General features: G+C 43.1%; 2 protein-coding genes across 3 annotated transcripts in view; both read right to left on the reverse strand.

Annotated features, from left to right (window-relative positions):
* LOC126236699 (brachyurin-like) overlaps positions 1-15,170 on the reverse strand; it is a 484,625-nt gene that overhangs the window by 352,180 nt on the left and 117,275 nt on the right. The window lies entirely within an intron of this gene.
* The window catches only part of LOC126236702 (brachyurin-like), a 48,070-nt gene that overhangs the window by 509 nt on the left and 32,391 nt on the right, over positions 1-15,170 (reverse strand). Inside the window, exons 5-6 of the mRNA XM_049946220.1 lie at positions 9,614-9,712; positions 5,446-5,582 (exon numbers count right to left, since the gene is read on the reverse strand). Coding sequence (XP_049802177.1) covers positions 5,446-5,582; positions 9,614-9,712 — 236 coding nt within the window. The remainder of the gene's footprint in view (positions 1-5,445; positions 5,583-9,613; positions 9,713-15,170) is intronic.

Below are 15,170 nucleotides of genomic sequence, written 5' to 3' on the forward strand. Positions count from 1 at the left end.
GGGACACTTTCAGTCAGGAGTCTGAACGTATGTGGAGGAGTGGTAGCCCGAAACTAGAGGAGGTTGTGCTCTAGGACACTGCAGTTTGAAGTAATGGAAGTCGACCAAAAAGTGTTCCATTGTGTTCAGGTCGGACCTCTGTGCAGGCTAATCCATTTCAGGAATGTTATTGTCCACAATCTATTGCCTCACAGCAGCACTTTTATTATAAGGTCATGCTGAGACATTCCTCGTCTGCTAACTGTTCTTCTACTCTATGAAGTACACGATGCTATAAAATACACTGACGAAAAAATACTGCAACACGAAGGTGTCCTGCGACATACACGAAAACTCGTAGTCGAGTTTCTACATCTGAAAAATGAAGTCTACTCAAATTTCGAGCTATTCGCATAAGAGCGCCGCTAGTAGCGTCACTGTGAGCATGCAATTCGAGTTTGCTTTAATTACACGCTGTAAAGGTCGTGAGACTTAGTTACCTTTCAGACTGAATGAGTTGATTGCAGTCAGGGATGCCTTTAAGGCGATAAAGACGCCAATATAATCACCTCACTGAAATTGAACAGGGTCGTACAATAGGGCTGCGATAAGCTGAATGTTGCTTCTGCGATACTGTAGAAAGACTTGGAAAGAATGTAGCCACTGAGCATGATTACTCCCAGCGGTGATTGCGAGAATGTAGAGTCGCGCGAAGACCGGACTTCGGACGGCCACGTGGCACTACCGGGAGGGAAGACCATCGTCTTCGGGGTATGGCTCTGGCGCATCGTACTGCACATACGGCAGCAAACTGAGCAGCAGTTGGCACCACAGTGACACATTAATTACTTCAAGAACAGCCCCGAGCCAGACGCCTTGTAGGGTGCGTTCCACTGACCACAGACCTCTGCCATTTGCAACTTCATTGGTATCAAGCGAGAGCTCATTGGAGGGCACAGGAAGGTATGTTGTGTTTTCTGGTGAAAGCCAGTTCTGCCTTGGTGCCAGTGATGGCCGTGAGTTGGATAGGACGAGGCGTGTTAAGTGCGTGCAACCAACCTGTCTGCGTGCTAGATCACTTGATCTACACTTGGAGTTATGGTCTGGGGTACGATTTCGTATGACAGTCGTTATCCCAAGCACCCTGACTGCAAATTTGTAGATTAGCTTGGTGATTTGGCCTGTTGTGCTGTCATTCAAGAACAGCGTTCCAGAGGGTGTTTCCCAACAAGATAATCGTCACGCACATTCCGCTGTTGAAACTTAACACGCTCTGCAGAGTGTCGACATGTTGCCTTGGTCTACTCGACCAGTAGATCTGTTTCCAATAGTGCACATGTGGAGCATCATCAGACGACAACTCCAGCGACATCTACTAACAGCATTAACATCCTGGTATTGAACGAACAAGTGCAGCAGGCATGGAACTCCATCCCACAATCTGACGTGCAGTATCAGTACAACGCAATGCATACAAGTTTCCATGCTTGCATTCAACATTATAGCAGTTACACCGGTTATTAATGCTCCAGCATTTCACATTTACAATGGCTTATCTCGTGCTTACATTAACCTGCAATCTTGCAGTATTAATCTCTTACACCTACTACCTAGACAAGTGTGCTAGAAAAATTACATTACACTACGTAATTTGTTGGTGTTGCGATTTTTTTCTTGTCAGCCTATGTTCATATCCTTCCCATCTAGTGTTTCCTTAAGCACAATACGGGCATTACACCCTAACAATACTCCAATACGATAACGCCACTTTCTCCGCACTTCACTGTCGGCGCAGACAGGTAACATTCTCCACGCATTTCTCAAACTAAAATCCTCTTTCATCCGTTTGCTACAGGGTACAAAGTGATTCAAGCACTCGTTTCCACTCGTACACTGCCCAGTGGCATCGCTGTTTGCACCTCCACAAGCGCTGGTTAGCAATAACTACAGAAATTTTTCGCTTCTGAGGAGCTGCTCGATAATTGTGTGCTCTGAGTTCGTGCGATTTTTTACATCCTCCGCAATGCTCGACCGTTCCTGTCCGTCAGTTCAGTAGATCTGCCTGGTATGATTCAGTTGTGGCTCTACCGTCACGTTTCCACTTTAAAATGACGTCAACGACTCTCGACTTGGGCAACTGGAGAAGCGTTCAGTGTCTCCAATGGACTCTCCAACGGATCTTCTCAGGCAACATCCAATGACTAGTCCATGCTCGATGTAACAGAGATTCTGACTAACCCATTCGTCTGTCATTGTATCTCTGCTGACAACACGATACTCTCCACCTCCTTTTATACACTCGCATCCACCTGACATCCAGCAGTCAGTTCCGCATTACGGAGGGGTGTCCGGATAATTGTCATCAGATGATGTGGAACAGTGCCGAGTCAAGGTTGCCCAAGCAAATATCTCATTTCCCTTTTCGCACCGCTGTCATATCAAATCACGTTCACACTGACAAGCGTTTGAACCCATGTACCTGAATGCCTTTGCTTGAGCTAGATACTCATTCCTTATTGTGAAGTGTTATGAAAGTCTGAAGATACCCTCTACAGGTTCTGATTGTGGTGATGGTATAGATTACAACGGAAATACATCGAATTTCAAATGACGTGCTCTGGTCAAAAACGTATGAGTTATCAGTTTTGAAGTCAAACATGTTATTCAATAAGCCTATAAATGCAACGACACACCTGTAAATCGGTCTTTTTACGATATAATACATCGATTAATTACGTAAAGACTGGCAGCCCTGCTGGTGTTTCACATCTTGCTTTTGTATACCTAAGAAGACGAGAAGGTTTTAGTTTGACCTTGTTCATATTATCTGATTGCAGTTCATTTTTTCTTTAGAGGGCATGTAAATAATCTTCTGTATGAGACATTCGTCTGTCATTGTTTGTCTACTGAGAAAACACAGAAGAAGTTATGTAAGAATATTCGCTTCTTTGTGCAACAAAGTGAAGCCAGCACAGAATCTGGGAGACCCCAAATTTTTATCATCGTCAGCATACCATAATTGGTAAAATGAAATTTGGCATTTACACTTACCCCTTTTTCCTTGGTTGTTTCCCTACCGAAGTTCAATACCTGAAATTTATACAGTTCTCTTTCTTTACCACGGCTAACAGTATTCATACTCAAAGAAATAGAACCTTCCCTATCGTTAACCCCTAGATGAGCTTATTATGGAAGATCTGCAGTACGTGTAGCTTCACATACGGTGTAGCCCATAACGCAGGGCAAACTCCTACCGGGAGTAACATCAGCTCGGCATCGTGCGAACAAAAGTATATCAGATTCGGAAATGTTATTAATATCTTGGGACACCGAGGGTGCAGCATCAGCTTTTCATGAGCGATGAATGTTGTTAAGTATTCCGAGGATCGTTAGTAATTCGTTATTGTGAATCATTCGGTGGAGAGGAACGATCTTCTTCATTTCAGACCACGAATAGAGTACTAATACGCAGTGCACTGTCTCCACTACTGTTCACTTTTATGGGCGATGGAATAAAGAACAACCAGAAAAAGTTTATTGAAATTAATGCAATTGTATTCGCAGATGATATCATTATCTGAGGCAAATCAGAAGAAGGAGTTCAGAACAGATTCAACGTGTGGAAATCAGCTCCTAGAATACCTTCATATCAGCGAGACCAAGGCAGAGGCGACGGCATTCAATATAGACGAGCATCACGCAATTGTGAGACTAGGACATCAGCTACAGTTCTACAGTTTGTGGACTGGCTTTCGCACCTCTATAGCATAATCTCCATGGATAATTCGATGGATAGAAGAGTACAAAGAGAGTTCAAAACGGTGCTGAGTTCTACCAACAATAAAAATTTTGCCTTTGAAGCATGCGCCCTCACGAAGAGAGGCATCGAGGCTCCTGGCATCACAAATGAAACTCCTGAAATCCACCAACCTGAAGTCCAAGATGGACAAGAAATGAGATGAAGAAGAAAGCCGAAGTCAATATATCCCTTTTAGACTATTGTTGTGTAGGATGTAATGAAAGTGGAGCCTGCACGAATAGCTGGAATAAATTCGGGCACACAAGTGGAAGGGAAACATCCTGTAGGAAGAAGCAGAACTCATTGGTTGGCCGTGATCAAGCATGGCAGTTGTCAGAGGAAGGGCAGAGGATGATGATCTCCGCTGCAGGTCTTATAGGGACAGAAGGAAGCAGAAGTGGCTCATTAACAGCACTCGATAAACTGGTATTGAGCTTTGATGATGACGATGATAATGATGATAATGATGATGACGATGGTGATGTAGGAGAACAAACTGAGAAGTACTAAGAGTCCACGATGATGGATAAGTGTCAACTGGCGAGACGCAGTTGAGCTTTTCCTAACGCGGCTGCCTCGTGTGTTTCCAAATCGACAGTGACCTCAAAGGTTCATCGAAAAAAGAGACAGCAGTGTGGGCATGCGAGACACCTCAGCGTCACTGAATGATGACAGGGCATCTTATCATACTAATATCGAGCTGTGCTGCAACGAGCTGACCGGTGATATCTAATGAGCTGCACAGCTTGCAACTTCACCAGACTTAAACAAGATTTAAAGGAACACTGGCACTATTACAGTATGGCGGCCACTGATGCCAATAGAAAAGCATCAGCCTTCATTTTGGATACTCTGCAATCCCGACATCTAACAATTTTCTCAAATTTTTTCCAACTATAGTGGCGTACTATGGAAATTAGAATTACTACAGGGTACCCGTAAAAGTGGAAGGCAGCAAAAATGTTATCGAAAGGCTGAAGATCAGCAAATGATAGGTTTGTACAAGAAGTCGCAGCCGTCTATGAGCCTTGTTATTATGGTATCATAGCCAGCTGACACTACACAAGGGGCAATCACGCTGTGTTCAAGGATTGGCACCAGAGATCCCGCTGTTGCCCGACTGCGACAGCGACGCAACCTTCGCCGCCGTCACCGGACGCACGAGTGCCACGCACCCTGAACTTAGGCGCCACCGGCGACAAAGATCACCTTAGTAAGAGACTGCCCGACCGTAGCTCTAGCCAGCTGCTGCTGAGTTTTAGTCCAGTTCTGGTGTAGTTGTTACCCAGTTGTCGAATAGCTCGGGTTAGCGCAGTCGAGGATAGTTATGCTGCAGTCGTAACTTTCTCTACGAAAGTAGTGCATCAAACTGGCACCAAGACTTTCAGTAATGTATGTTTCTATGTAGTGAACTATTAACGTGATAACTTGTCCCTGCTTTGCTGAAGACTTTTATATGGATTTCAACAAGGACACTTTGTACCAAAGTTAAGTGTAATACAATATTACGCTGAGTGATGGTGTTCACTAGTTCTTTTGATTTCTGTCCCAGAATCCACGCACTGTCGCGACTGGACATGGTACTCTTGGTGATCAGACTACTCGGTCACTTCAGTTACCGTGTGGAATCAATATCTGTTGCAGTGAAAATGACAGTAGGTACTTACGCCGCAGGTGCTCTGTCCGCTGGAACCGATGGCGCAGAGTGTGAAGTCGTAGATGGGACCGCCGAAGTGTTGGCTGCACTGCGTGTTGGACATGACGTTCATCGTCGTGTACTGCAGCGTGTCTGGGATGACACCGTCTGAAAACACACAACAAGGCCTCGTGTACCCCTCAATGCTCCCATGAGTGACAGCTTCACTAGATGTGCGAATGTTCAGTTTCCAAAAATGTTCTTCATCATGTTACATTACGGGATTACTCAGATAATGTAATGCAACTAGTAGGCTGAACATTAAACCTATTGTACGTATTTTGTATTACATGTTTCTCTTCACATACGTAACTTCGTTGTAAACTTTTATTAGGGTAACAAGTGCCACATAATATGTGCTTTTATTGAGGCGTGTACAGGGTGACAATTATTGAACTATATGAAAAAAAACAATGAACCATTGACCTTCCAGTTGGTGGGGCGGCTTACGTGCCTCAGCGATACAGATAGCTGTACCGGAGGTGTAACTACAACGTAGAGGTATTTGTTGAGAGGCCATACAAACGTGTGGTTCCTGAAGAGGGGCAGCAACCATATTAGTAGTTGCAGGGGCAACAGTCTATATGATTGACTGATCTGGCCTTGTAACACTAACCAAAACGGCCTTGCTGTACTGGTACTGCGAACGGCTGAAAGCAAGGAGAAAGTACTGCCGTAATTTTTCCCGAGGGCATGCAGCTTTACTGTGTGGTTAAATGATGGCGTCCTCTTGGGTAAAATATTCCGGAGTTAAAATAGTCTCCTATGCGGATCTCCGGGCGGGGACTACTCGGGATGACGTTGTTAACAGGAAAATGAAACTGGCGTTCTACGGATCGGAGCGTGGAATGTCAGATCCCTTAATCGGGCAGGAGATCAGAAAATTCAAAAGGGAAATGGATAGGTTAATGTTAGATATAGTGGGAATTAGTGAAGTTCGGTGGCAGGAGGAACAAGACTTCTGGTCAGGTGAATACAGGGTTATAAACACAGAATCGAATAGGGGAAATGCAGGAGTAGGTTTAATAATGAATAGGAAAATAGGAATGCGGGTAAGCTACTACAAACAGCACATTGAACGCATTACTGTGGCCCACGCCTACCACAGTAGCACAAGTTTATACGCCAACTAGTTCCGCAGATGAAGATATTGATGAAATGTGTGATGAAATAAAAGAACTTATTCAGATAGTGAAGGGAGACGAAAATTTAATAGTCATGGGTGACTGGAACTAGATAGTAGGAAAAGGAAGAGAATAAAACGTAGTAGGTGAATATGGAATCGGATTAAGGAATGAAAAAGAAAGCCGCCTGGTAGAAGTTTGCACAGAGCGTAACTTAATCATAGCTAACACTTGGTTCAAGAATCATAAAAGAAGGTTGTATACATGGAAGAAGCCTGCAGATACTGGAAGGTCTCAGATTATATAGTGGTAAGACAGAGATTCAGGAACCAGATTTAAATTGTAAGACATTTCCAGGGGCAGATGTGGACTCTGACCACAATCTACTGGTTATGAACTATAGATTAAAACTGAAGAAACTGCAAAAACGTGGGAATTTAAGGATGTGGGACCTGTACAAACTGAAAGAACCAGAGGTTGCAGAGAGCTTCAGGGAGAGCAAAAGGGAACGATTGACAGAAAGGGGGGCAAGAAATACAGTAGAAGAAGAATGGGTAGCTTTGAGAGACGAAATAGTGAAGGTAGCAGACGACCAAGTAGGTAAAAAGACGAGGGCTAACAGAAATCCTTGGGTAACAGAAGAGATAATGAATTGAATTGATGAAAGCAGAAAATATAAAAATGCAGTGAATGAAGCAGGCAAAAAGGAATACAAACGTCTCAAAAATGAGATCGACAGGAAGTGCAAAATTGCTAAGCAGGGATGGCTAGAGGATTTAAGGATGTAGAGGCGCATATCACTAGGGGTAAGATAGATACTACCTACAGGAAAACTAAGGAGACCTTTGGAGAAAAGAACCACTTGCATTAATATCAGGAGCTCAGGTGGAAGACCAGTTGTAAGCAAACAAGGGAAAGCAGAGAGGTGGAAGGAGTATGTAGAGGGCCTATACAACGGCGATGTTCTTGAGGACAATATTATAGAAATGGAAGAGAATGTGGATGAAGATGAAATAGGAGATATGATACTGCGTGAAGAGTTTGACAGAGCACTGAAAGACCTAAGTCGAAACAAGGCCCCGGGAGTAGACAACATTCCATTAGAACTAATGACAGCCTTGGAAGAGCTGGGCCTAACAAAACTCTACCATCTAGTGAACAAAATGTATGAGACAGGCGAAATACTCTCATAGTTCAAGAAGAAAATAATAATTCCAATACCAAAGAAAACAGGTGTTGACAGATGTGAAAATTACCGAACTATCAGTTTAGTAAGCCACAACTGCAAAATACTAGCACAAATTCTTTAGAGACGAATGTAAAACTGGTAAAAGCCGACGTCGGGGAAGGTCGTTTTGGATTCCGTAGAAATGTTGGTACACGTGAGGCAATACTGACCCTGCGACTTATCTTAGAAAACAGATTAACGAAAGGTAAACCTACGTTTTTAGCATTTGTAGACTTAGAGAAAGCTTTTGACAATGGTGACTGGAATATTGTCTTTCAAATTCAGAAGGTGGCAAGGGTAAAATACAGACGGAGGAAGGCTATTTACAATTTGTACAGAAACCAGATGGCAATTATAAAAATCTAGGGGCCATGAAATGGAAGCGGTGATTGGGTACGGACTCATAGGTTTGTAGCGTATCCCCGATGTTATTTAATCTGTATATTGAGCAACCGGTAAGGGAAACAAAAGAAAAAGTCGGACTAGGGATTAAAATCCATGGAGAAGAAATAAAAACTTTGAGGTTCGCCGATGACATTGTAATTCTGTCAGACAGCAAATTACTTGACCCGTTGAACGGAGTGGACATTGTCTTGAAAGGAGAATATGAAATGAACATCAAGCAAATCAAAACAAGATTAATGAAATGTAGTCGAATTAAATCACGTGATGCTAAGGAAATTAGACTAGTGATTGAGTTTTGCTATTTGGGAAGCAAAATAACTGAGGAATGAAGAACTAGAGAGGATATTTTCTGGAATTTTCTCGAAGCGTTTCGAGGTTACGCGTTACATGTCAATTTTGCCTAGTGCCACCTCTACCTCTAGGAGTCAACTGTCACTGGAAGTGTCACCATTCGGAAATCCCGAAAACTATGGACTAGATACTAGTATAGATAACTTTTGGGTTTTTTCAATGACCTTCCCTTAACCACCTACGGCTCTGCCCTAGGGGTGTCTTACCCCACAGCAAATTCTTCTAAATGATAAATAACATGTAGCAAATCTGGTTCGAACTTTTTGCAGACGATCCAATGTATAGCATGTGTCTTCATATTCAGACGGTAATTGTCCCGTTGTAATAACTCATATGTATCAAGTCTTTATAAAGCACTGCAGGCCTTCCAGAGCTATGCTCGAACAGGACACATACGCAGTATGTAAAATACCTCGTAGGACAAGACTGTCATCCACGAACCTCATAAATGACATGTTACAATTAAGCGTCTCCTGTATTACAATTGGTTATCTACATAATTCTGAATATCTTATTCGATCTGACACATGAGTATGTTTAAAGATAGATATTCAAATGTAAATTTCGAATAGCTCGTGACTTTCTATCACTACCTGGTGGATATTCTTTTCTATTCTTCTCTGGATGCATCCAGTCAGCAACTTATGAAATTGCCATGCCTTATTGATCATGTGGTAGCTCTTAGCGTTATCTGCTTTTAATTTCTGCCGCAGTATGAGTACATTGCTTTCCTGGAAGCCTGACGGCGCGTTTCATATCTCATACGCCACTGATTTTAGTGATCCAGAAGATACTTCCATGAAACTTGTTGCATTGAGAGCATTACTCAGTTTACATTAAATTTACTCAGAACGTGGAAAATTTTACGTATTGTATGACATGAGACAACCTATACAATAAATGCAGACACACATTTTCAAACGTATTACCGCTAACAACATTCGATTCCCTTACACCCACTTTCAGGATGGGACGGAATCAATAAAAAGTTTAAAAAGTAGTCACCATCTACGTAGAACGCGTGTACTTACTGTCGGTATTGAGGCCCCAGCCGCTGACCGTAGCGGTCTGGCCCTCGAAGCTGTTGCTCGCCTGTGAGCGAGAAGGCAGGTTCACCAGTCCGATGTAATCTGTAAAAATAGAAACATTTATTGTTATATTTCTCGTTATATCCCTGAAACAATCAAGACGTAGGACTCTCTCGAAGAATGAAGCCACAGAAGCAATGAAATTACTCTCTTAACTACGATTCTAGTCATCAAGATACATATGGACGCATTTAGTACGTAAATGAACGGACGTCTCTATAACATAGTTGATCGGGATAATTACGATGACTTCGAAAATATGAGCACTCGACCTACGGTTTCTGAGAAACCAAGTGTACTTGGCGGTAAAATTAAGACAGTTATGTGCGAACCACCGTGTGCGGTCCCTATCTGTTTGTAGAGAACTGCTTTTGCCGAAAATTTACCATGGCATTTACTCCGATATTATCAGTGAATCGCAGAATATTATCAACAAAGACAAATGATGCCCCAACAGCCATTCGTTTTGGTACTCCTTGTGACCGATCTTACCGCTAAAAAACAACATTAATATTTCGTTAAAACAAGTAACTTCATGTTTAGAGAAATTTTGTACAAATGACTTGGCTCACACAAATAATGCAGAAATCTATGCATGGAAAAGTATTCCAACAAGTAAGACATTAAGCTAAAAATGGCCGTGGAGGAACTGCTGAAGTAGGGAAGTCGAAACTAATCGTACTGTTCAATTATACTGTAAACGAGCCATTAAAATCGGCTGAAATATACATTATGCTCTCTATAACTGTAGGTAATATTTATCAAACATGATGAATGAGAAATCGACGACAATGTTTTAATATTCCATAGTATTTATTGTTATACAAATCGATTTTCGGCTGTTACTCTATTGTCAGGTAAATGCGTAAGTACGTGTGGTGTGCAAGGTCAAATATTTGAACTGTGGTAGCGAGTATCTAAATTTGTTTTCAAAGATGACAGTTGGTAATATGTGATTTAGCACTAAAAACAGAAGTTTTTCCGTAAAATACCATGTAAAACTATTTAACTTAGGTAAAATATGTGACAAATGAAATGATGAACTACCTGATAAATTACAATTGTTCTAAGACAAAAATTAGATGCACAAAATATATTATACGGAATTACTTTATACTTCAGAATACGTTTCGTTAAATACTGCGGTCCGAGAGCAAGCAATGGACCCGCTGCAACGTTCTGTCTCATCCCACTCCATTGGTCGGAGACTGGCAGCAGTCGGACTAGGGAATTCTTGTCCCATGTGTAGGCTGCCATTAACACCACAATACAGACGGCTCAGTTTTGGAGTGGTGACGTGACCGGGTATCATGGAATGCTGATGAATGACGCCTCATTATGTTCAGAGTCGCGTTGTGGTCATCCACTACCAAAGACAACCATTGTCGGTGAGTATGGTTTTGACCTGGGCAGGGGACCCATTCTTCCAACGTACTGGGGAACACAGTGGTTCTATTTCTGGCGTCATGATGCGGGGAGCAATCACATATGATTTCAGGACACAGTTGGAAGAGGTCGAGGGAACTCTGGCGGCACAACAATACGTCATGGACATTTGTTACCGCTCATGCGACCTTATCGTGATACCATTTCCTTCAACAGGACAATACTAGTACACACATAGCCCATATCTCTATGAACTATCTCCGTGATGTTGAGGTATTCCCGCGACCACAAATATCCCCAGATCTTCCCCCGATAGAACAGGTATGGGACCAGCTGGGACGTCCACTCCAATTCAGTGGATATCAAGAACGAGTCACACTGTGATCAAAAGTATCCAGACACTCAAAACCATACGTTTTTTATATATTAGACGCGTTGTGCGCCACATACTGCCAGATACTCCATATCAGCGACCTCAGTAGTCAGACATCGTGAGAAAGTAGAATGGGACGCTCTACGGAACTCACGGACTTCGAACGTTGGTGTCACTTGTGTCATGTCTGTACAGGAGATTTCCACACTCATAAACATCCCTAGGTTTCCGATGTGATAGTGAAGTGGAAACGGGAAGGCACATGTACAGCACAAGATCGTACAGGCGAAGAGGATAGTAACGTGTATTAGGCAGACATCTAACCAGACCCTCACACAGGAATTTGAAACTACATCAGGATCCACTGCAAGTACTATGGCAGTTATGCTGGAAGTGAGAAAACTTGGATTTCATGGTCGAGCGGCTGCTCATAAGCCACACATCACGCCGGTAAATGCCAAACGACGCCTCACTTGGTGTAAGGAGCGTAAACATTGGACGATTGACAAGGGGTAAAAACATTGTGTCGAGTGTCGAACTACGGTACGCAATGTAGCGATCCTATGGCGGGGTGTGGGTATGGCGAATGCCCGGTGAACGTCGTCTGCCACCGTGTGTAGTGGCGGCGGTTGTGTTTTGGCGTGGTCGTGTTTTTCATGGAGGGGGCTTGCACTCCTTCTTGTTTTGCGTGGCACTATCACAGCACATGCCTACATTGATGTTTTAAGCACCTTCACCTTCTTGCTTCCCACTGTGGAAGAGCAATTCGGGGATGGCGATTGCATCTTTCAACACTACCGAGCACCTCTTCATAGTGCACGGCCTGTGGCAGAGTGGTTACACGACAATAACCTCCCTGTAATGGACAGAAATTTTAAAAAGGCAAGCCTTATCTTAAAACAGTTCTTTAGTTAGGCTGAGGTAAACAAGTTAAATTCAAATCGGCTGAATGCTAAAGACTTAAAAATTCAAAAATATTTCAAAATGCCAAAAGGCTTACTTGAAAAAGTTCTTTAAACTAGGCTGAAGGCCTTAAAATTAAAACAACTCTAATTTAAAACACAAAACCGGGTAGAAGCCATACAAGTTCCAACAACAAGAACAATAAAAAAAATAGGGTAGCACACACAAGGGCACCAAGATGTTCGAGTGTCGGCCTGTAGTTCAAACACTAATGCTCGCTTGGATAAGACAGGCAGTCAGGCCAACCATTCACGATCCGACGACAAACCAACCGAACGAAAGTCAGTGGGCCCATCGACAAGATAACTTCCACTTCACCCGACCAGGGCACAACAGCGAGTTCAACGGAACAACGTGGAAGATATTGACGCCCACAACCAATCACACACGGAACTGTCAAACTACTCACCGTGCTGGACAGCAATAACACGATGAGGAAACTACGCAGCCTGAAATTTACGTCAACGCCCAGGGCAGGTAACCGCTGGTGCACTTCAATTCAAATAACCAAATACAGTGAAACTCCACAGGAGGGTGGCTAGAATTCTCGAACTTGAAAACCACGTTGTAGCTCGCAGGAATATCCCAACAGCCGACAACGAACTCCAAACGACACAATTTGGACAATCTTGACTTGCTGGTACGTTACATCAAAACTCAACTTTCGTGATCAGGGTCGGTGAGACACGGACCTCGTAGCAATGGGAACCGCGCCACACTTTCCGACACCACGTAGAGACCGCCAGCGGGCCCCGGTCAAACTACGCCCGGCCGAGAATTCCTCACTGCTCCACGCCAAGCGACCGACTCCTCAGAACCAGTACACTGACAACATTTAAAGTAACTTGTCAGTCAAAATCACACCAACTACACACAGTTTCACGAACATTTGCACGATGAACTAGACAATGCTAACGGCAGTGGCTGTACAATAACAGGGACGAATCACGAGTCGGCACACACAGCCAACCCATAAGATATCGCCGGCCAAATACTCGTCGTCTGGCAAGACGACCGACGACCAACCAAAGTCGTCTCCACTCCAATCATGTGTGTTGGCAAATGTCGGGCGAGTCATGGCGGTCCGCACCTCACTGCTGCCGCGCCCCGACTGAACTTGTGCCGCGTGCCAACTCAAACACTGCCATGTCCGAACTAACTCAAAACACACGACGACCGGGAAGCAATAGCAGTCCAGCAAAGATAATACAGCAGGGCCTATATCGATAAGCGCTGCTGCTGCCGCTCACGGGCAAGCAAGACAGCACCTCGGTGACACCAGTAATTGAAAATTGACATAACGAGGTGGCAGTACGGAAAAAACAAGATGTAAAATAAGAAACGGCACGAACACCAGCCACGCACGCCTCAGTGCCTTTTCGTGGCGATCTGCTACAGTGGCGCCTTACGACAGCGTCTAGGTCGTGGATGAAGCTACCACTTAGTTCTCTGAAGTGAAACTTCTCCCCTGAAACAGTTGCAATTTGCCATAGTGTTACTATTTATCTCCGGAAACCTAAATGCTACCACTTTTGCTTGCTCTCCACTTTGTGTCTCTGATTTCCTATCTTAGAATGACCTTGATGGCTCCAAACAGCCTTAAGCGTAACAGCGTACAAGTCATTATGTCGTCAATATATGATAAAATAGTCTACCAAGAACAAAGAACGGTCAGTTAATGCAATTTCTCAGAAACTATAAATGTTGTTCAAGCCAATGCATTATCAGACCATCAAAAATAAAAGGATTATACCTCAGACGTTGCATTTCACTGGTTATACAGAACGACGGGAACAAAGATGCCAGAACTTTTCTTCAAAAAGTGCTTTTGGAATTTTTACACAGTAAAAACACAATAACCTCTGTCTTTAACAATCTTCACGTTTTAAACACTGGGAAATTATACACGAAAGCTATATGTCCTGCTGATACTTACAAAACGGAAATGGGAGTACACTTAAGTTTCATCCAACTGTGGACGTTGCCAGAGTGGCAGAACTGTTGTGTTAACGTTCGAGAAAGGGAGACGTGGATGTGTAAATCATATGTGCTCCGGTACAGGCAAACGATGAGCGCCGAAAAGCGCGAATCGAGAGCTGAGCGCCGATGTGACTGCCTGACACCTGTAAAAATTCAAAATAGCCTTTTCTTCTCTTTGCTGCTCACTTAGTAGCCATTTTCTGTAAGATGTCACGCTTTTAGTCATCTTGAAATATGTATCTGTTTGCAGTCAACTGAGCACCTATTACTTCTGTGATTATCTTTCAGATATGAGTCACTTGTTGTTTATGAAATCCTTGTTTTGTTATCAGTCAGAGTTTGCATAATCCATCAACAGTCTCACAATAATAAAATTTACCACTATAGACTTGACACAGCGCCATTAAAAGCACACGGCGTCGCTGGTAGTGTTGTGACTATGAAAAATTATTTGGAAGACTGCAAATACGATCAGCTGCATTTCGCAATAGTGTGACTGTATTTGAAGAGTTCAGATACAATGATGCGAAAATGCTTAAACCGGAAAATCGGCTTAGTTAGCATAAACTGATACTGAGTTGGCGACAAAGTACGAAATAATTTCATACATTCTCTTAACTCGAAAAGTTAAATTTTTATGATATGCTGACAGAGTGTCTTTCTGCAATCGTGAGACCCAGATGAATTGACTCCTAAAATAAAGATGGGGCTGATTAAAGCAGTTGATGAAAAACGGAATTCGAAAACGACTTGTTAAGGTAGTTATCAGCTTGTAAAAACTTAATAAAATACATGACA

Source organism: Schistocerca nitens, chromosome 2 (genome assembly GCF_023898315.1).
Source record: "Schistocerca nitens isolate TAMUIC-IGC-003100 chromosome 2, iqSchNite1.1, whole genome shotgun sequence".
NCBI classification, from domain to species: domain Eukaryota; kingdom Metazoa; phylum Arthropoda; class Insecta; order Orthoptera; family Acrididae; genus Schistocerca; species Schistocerca nitens.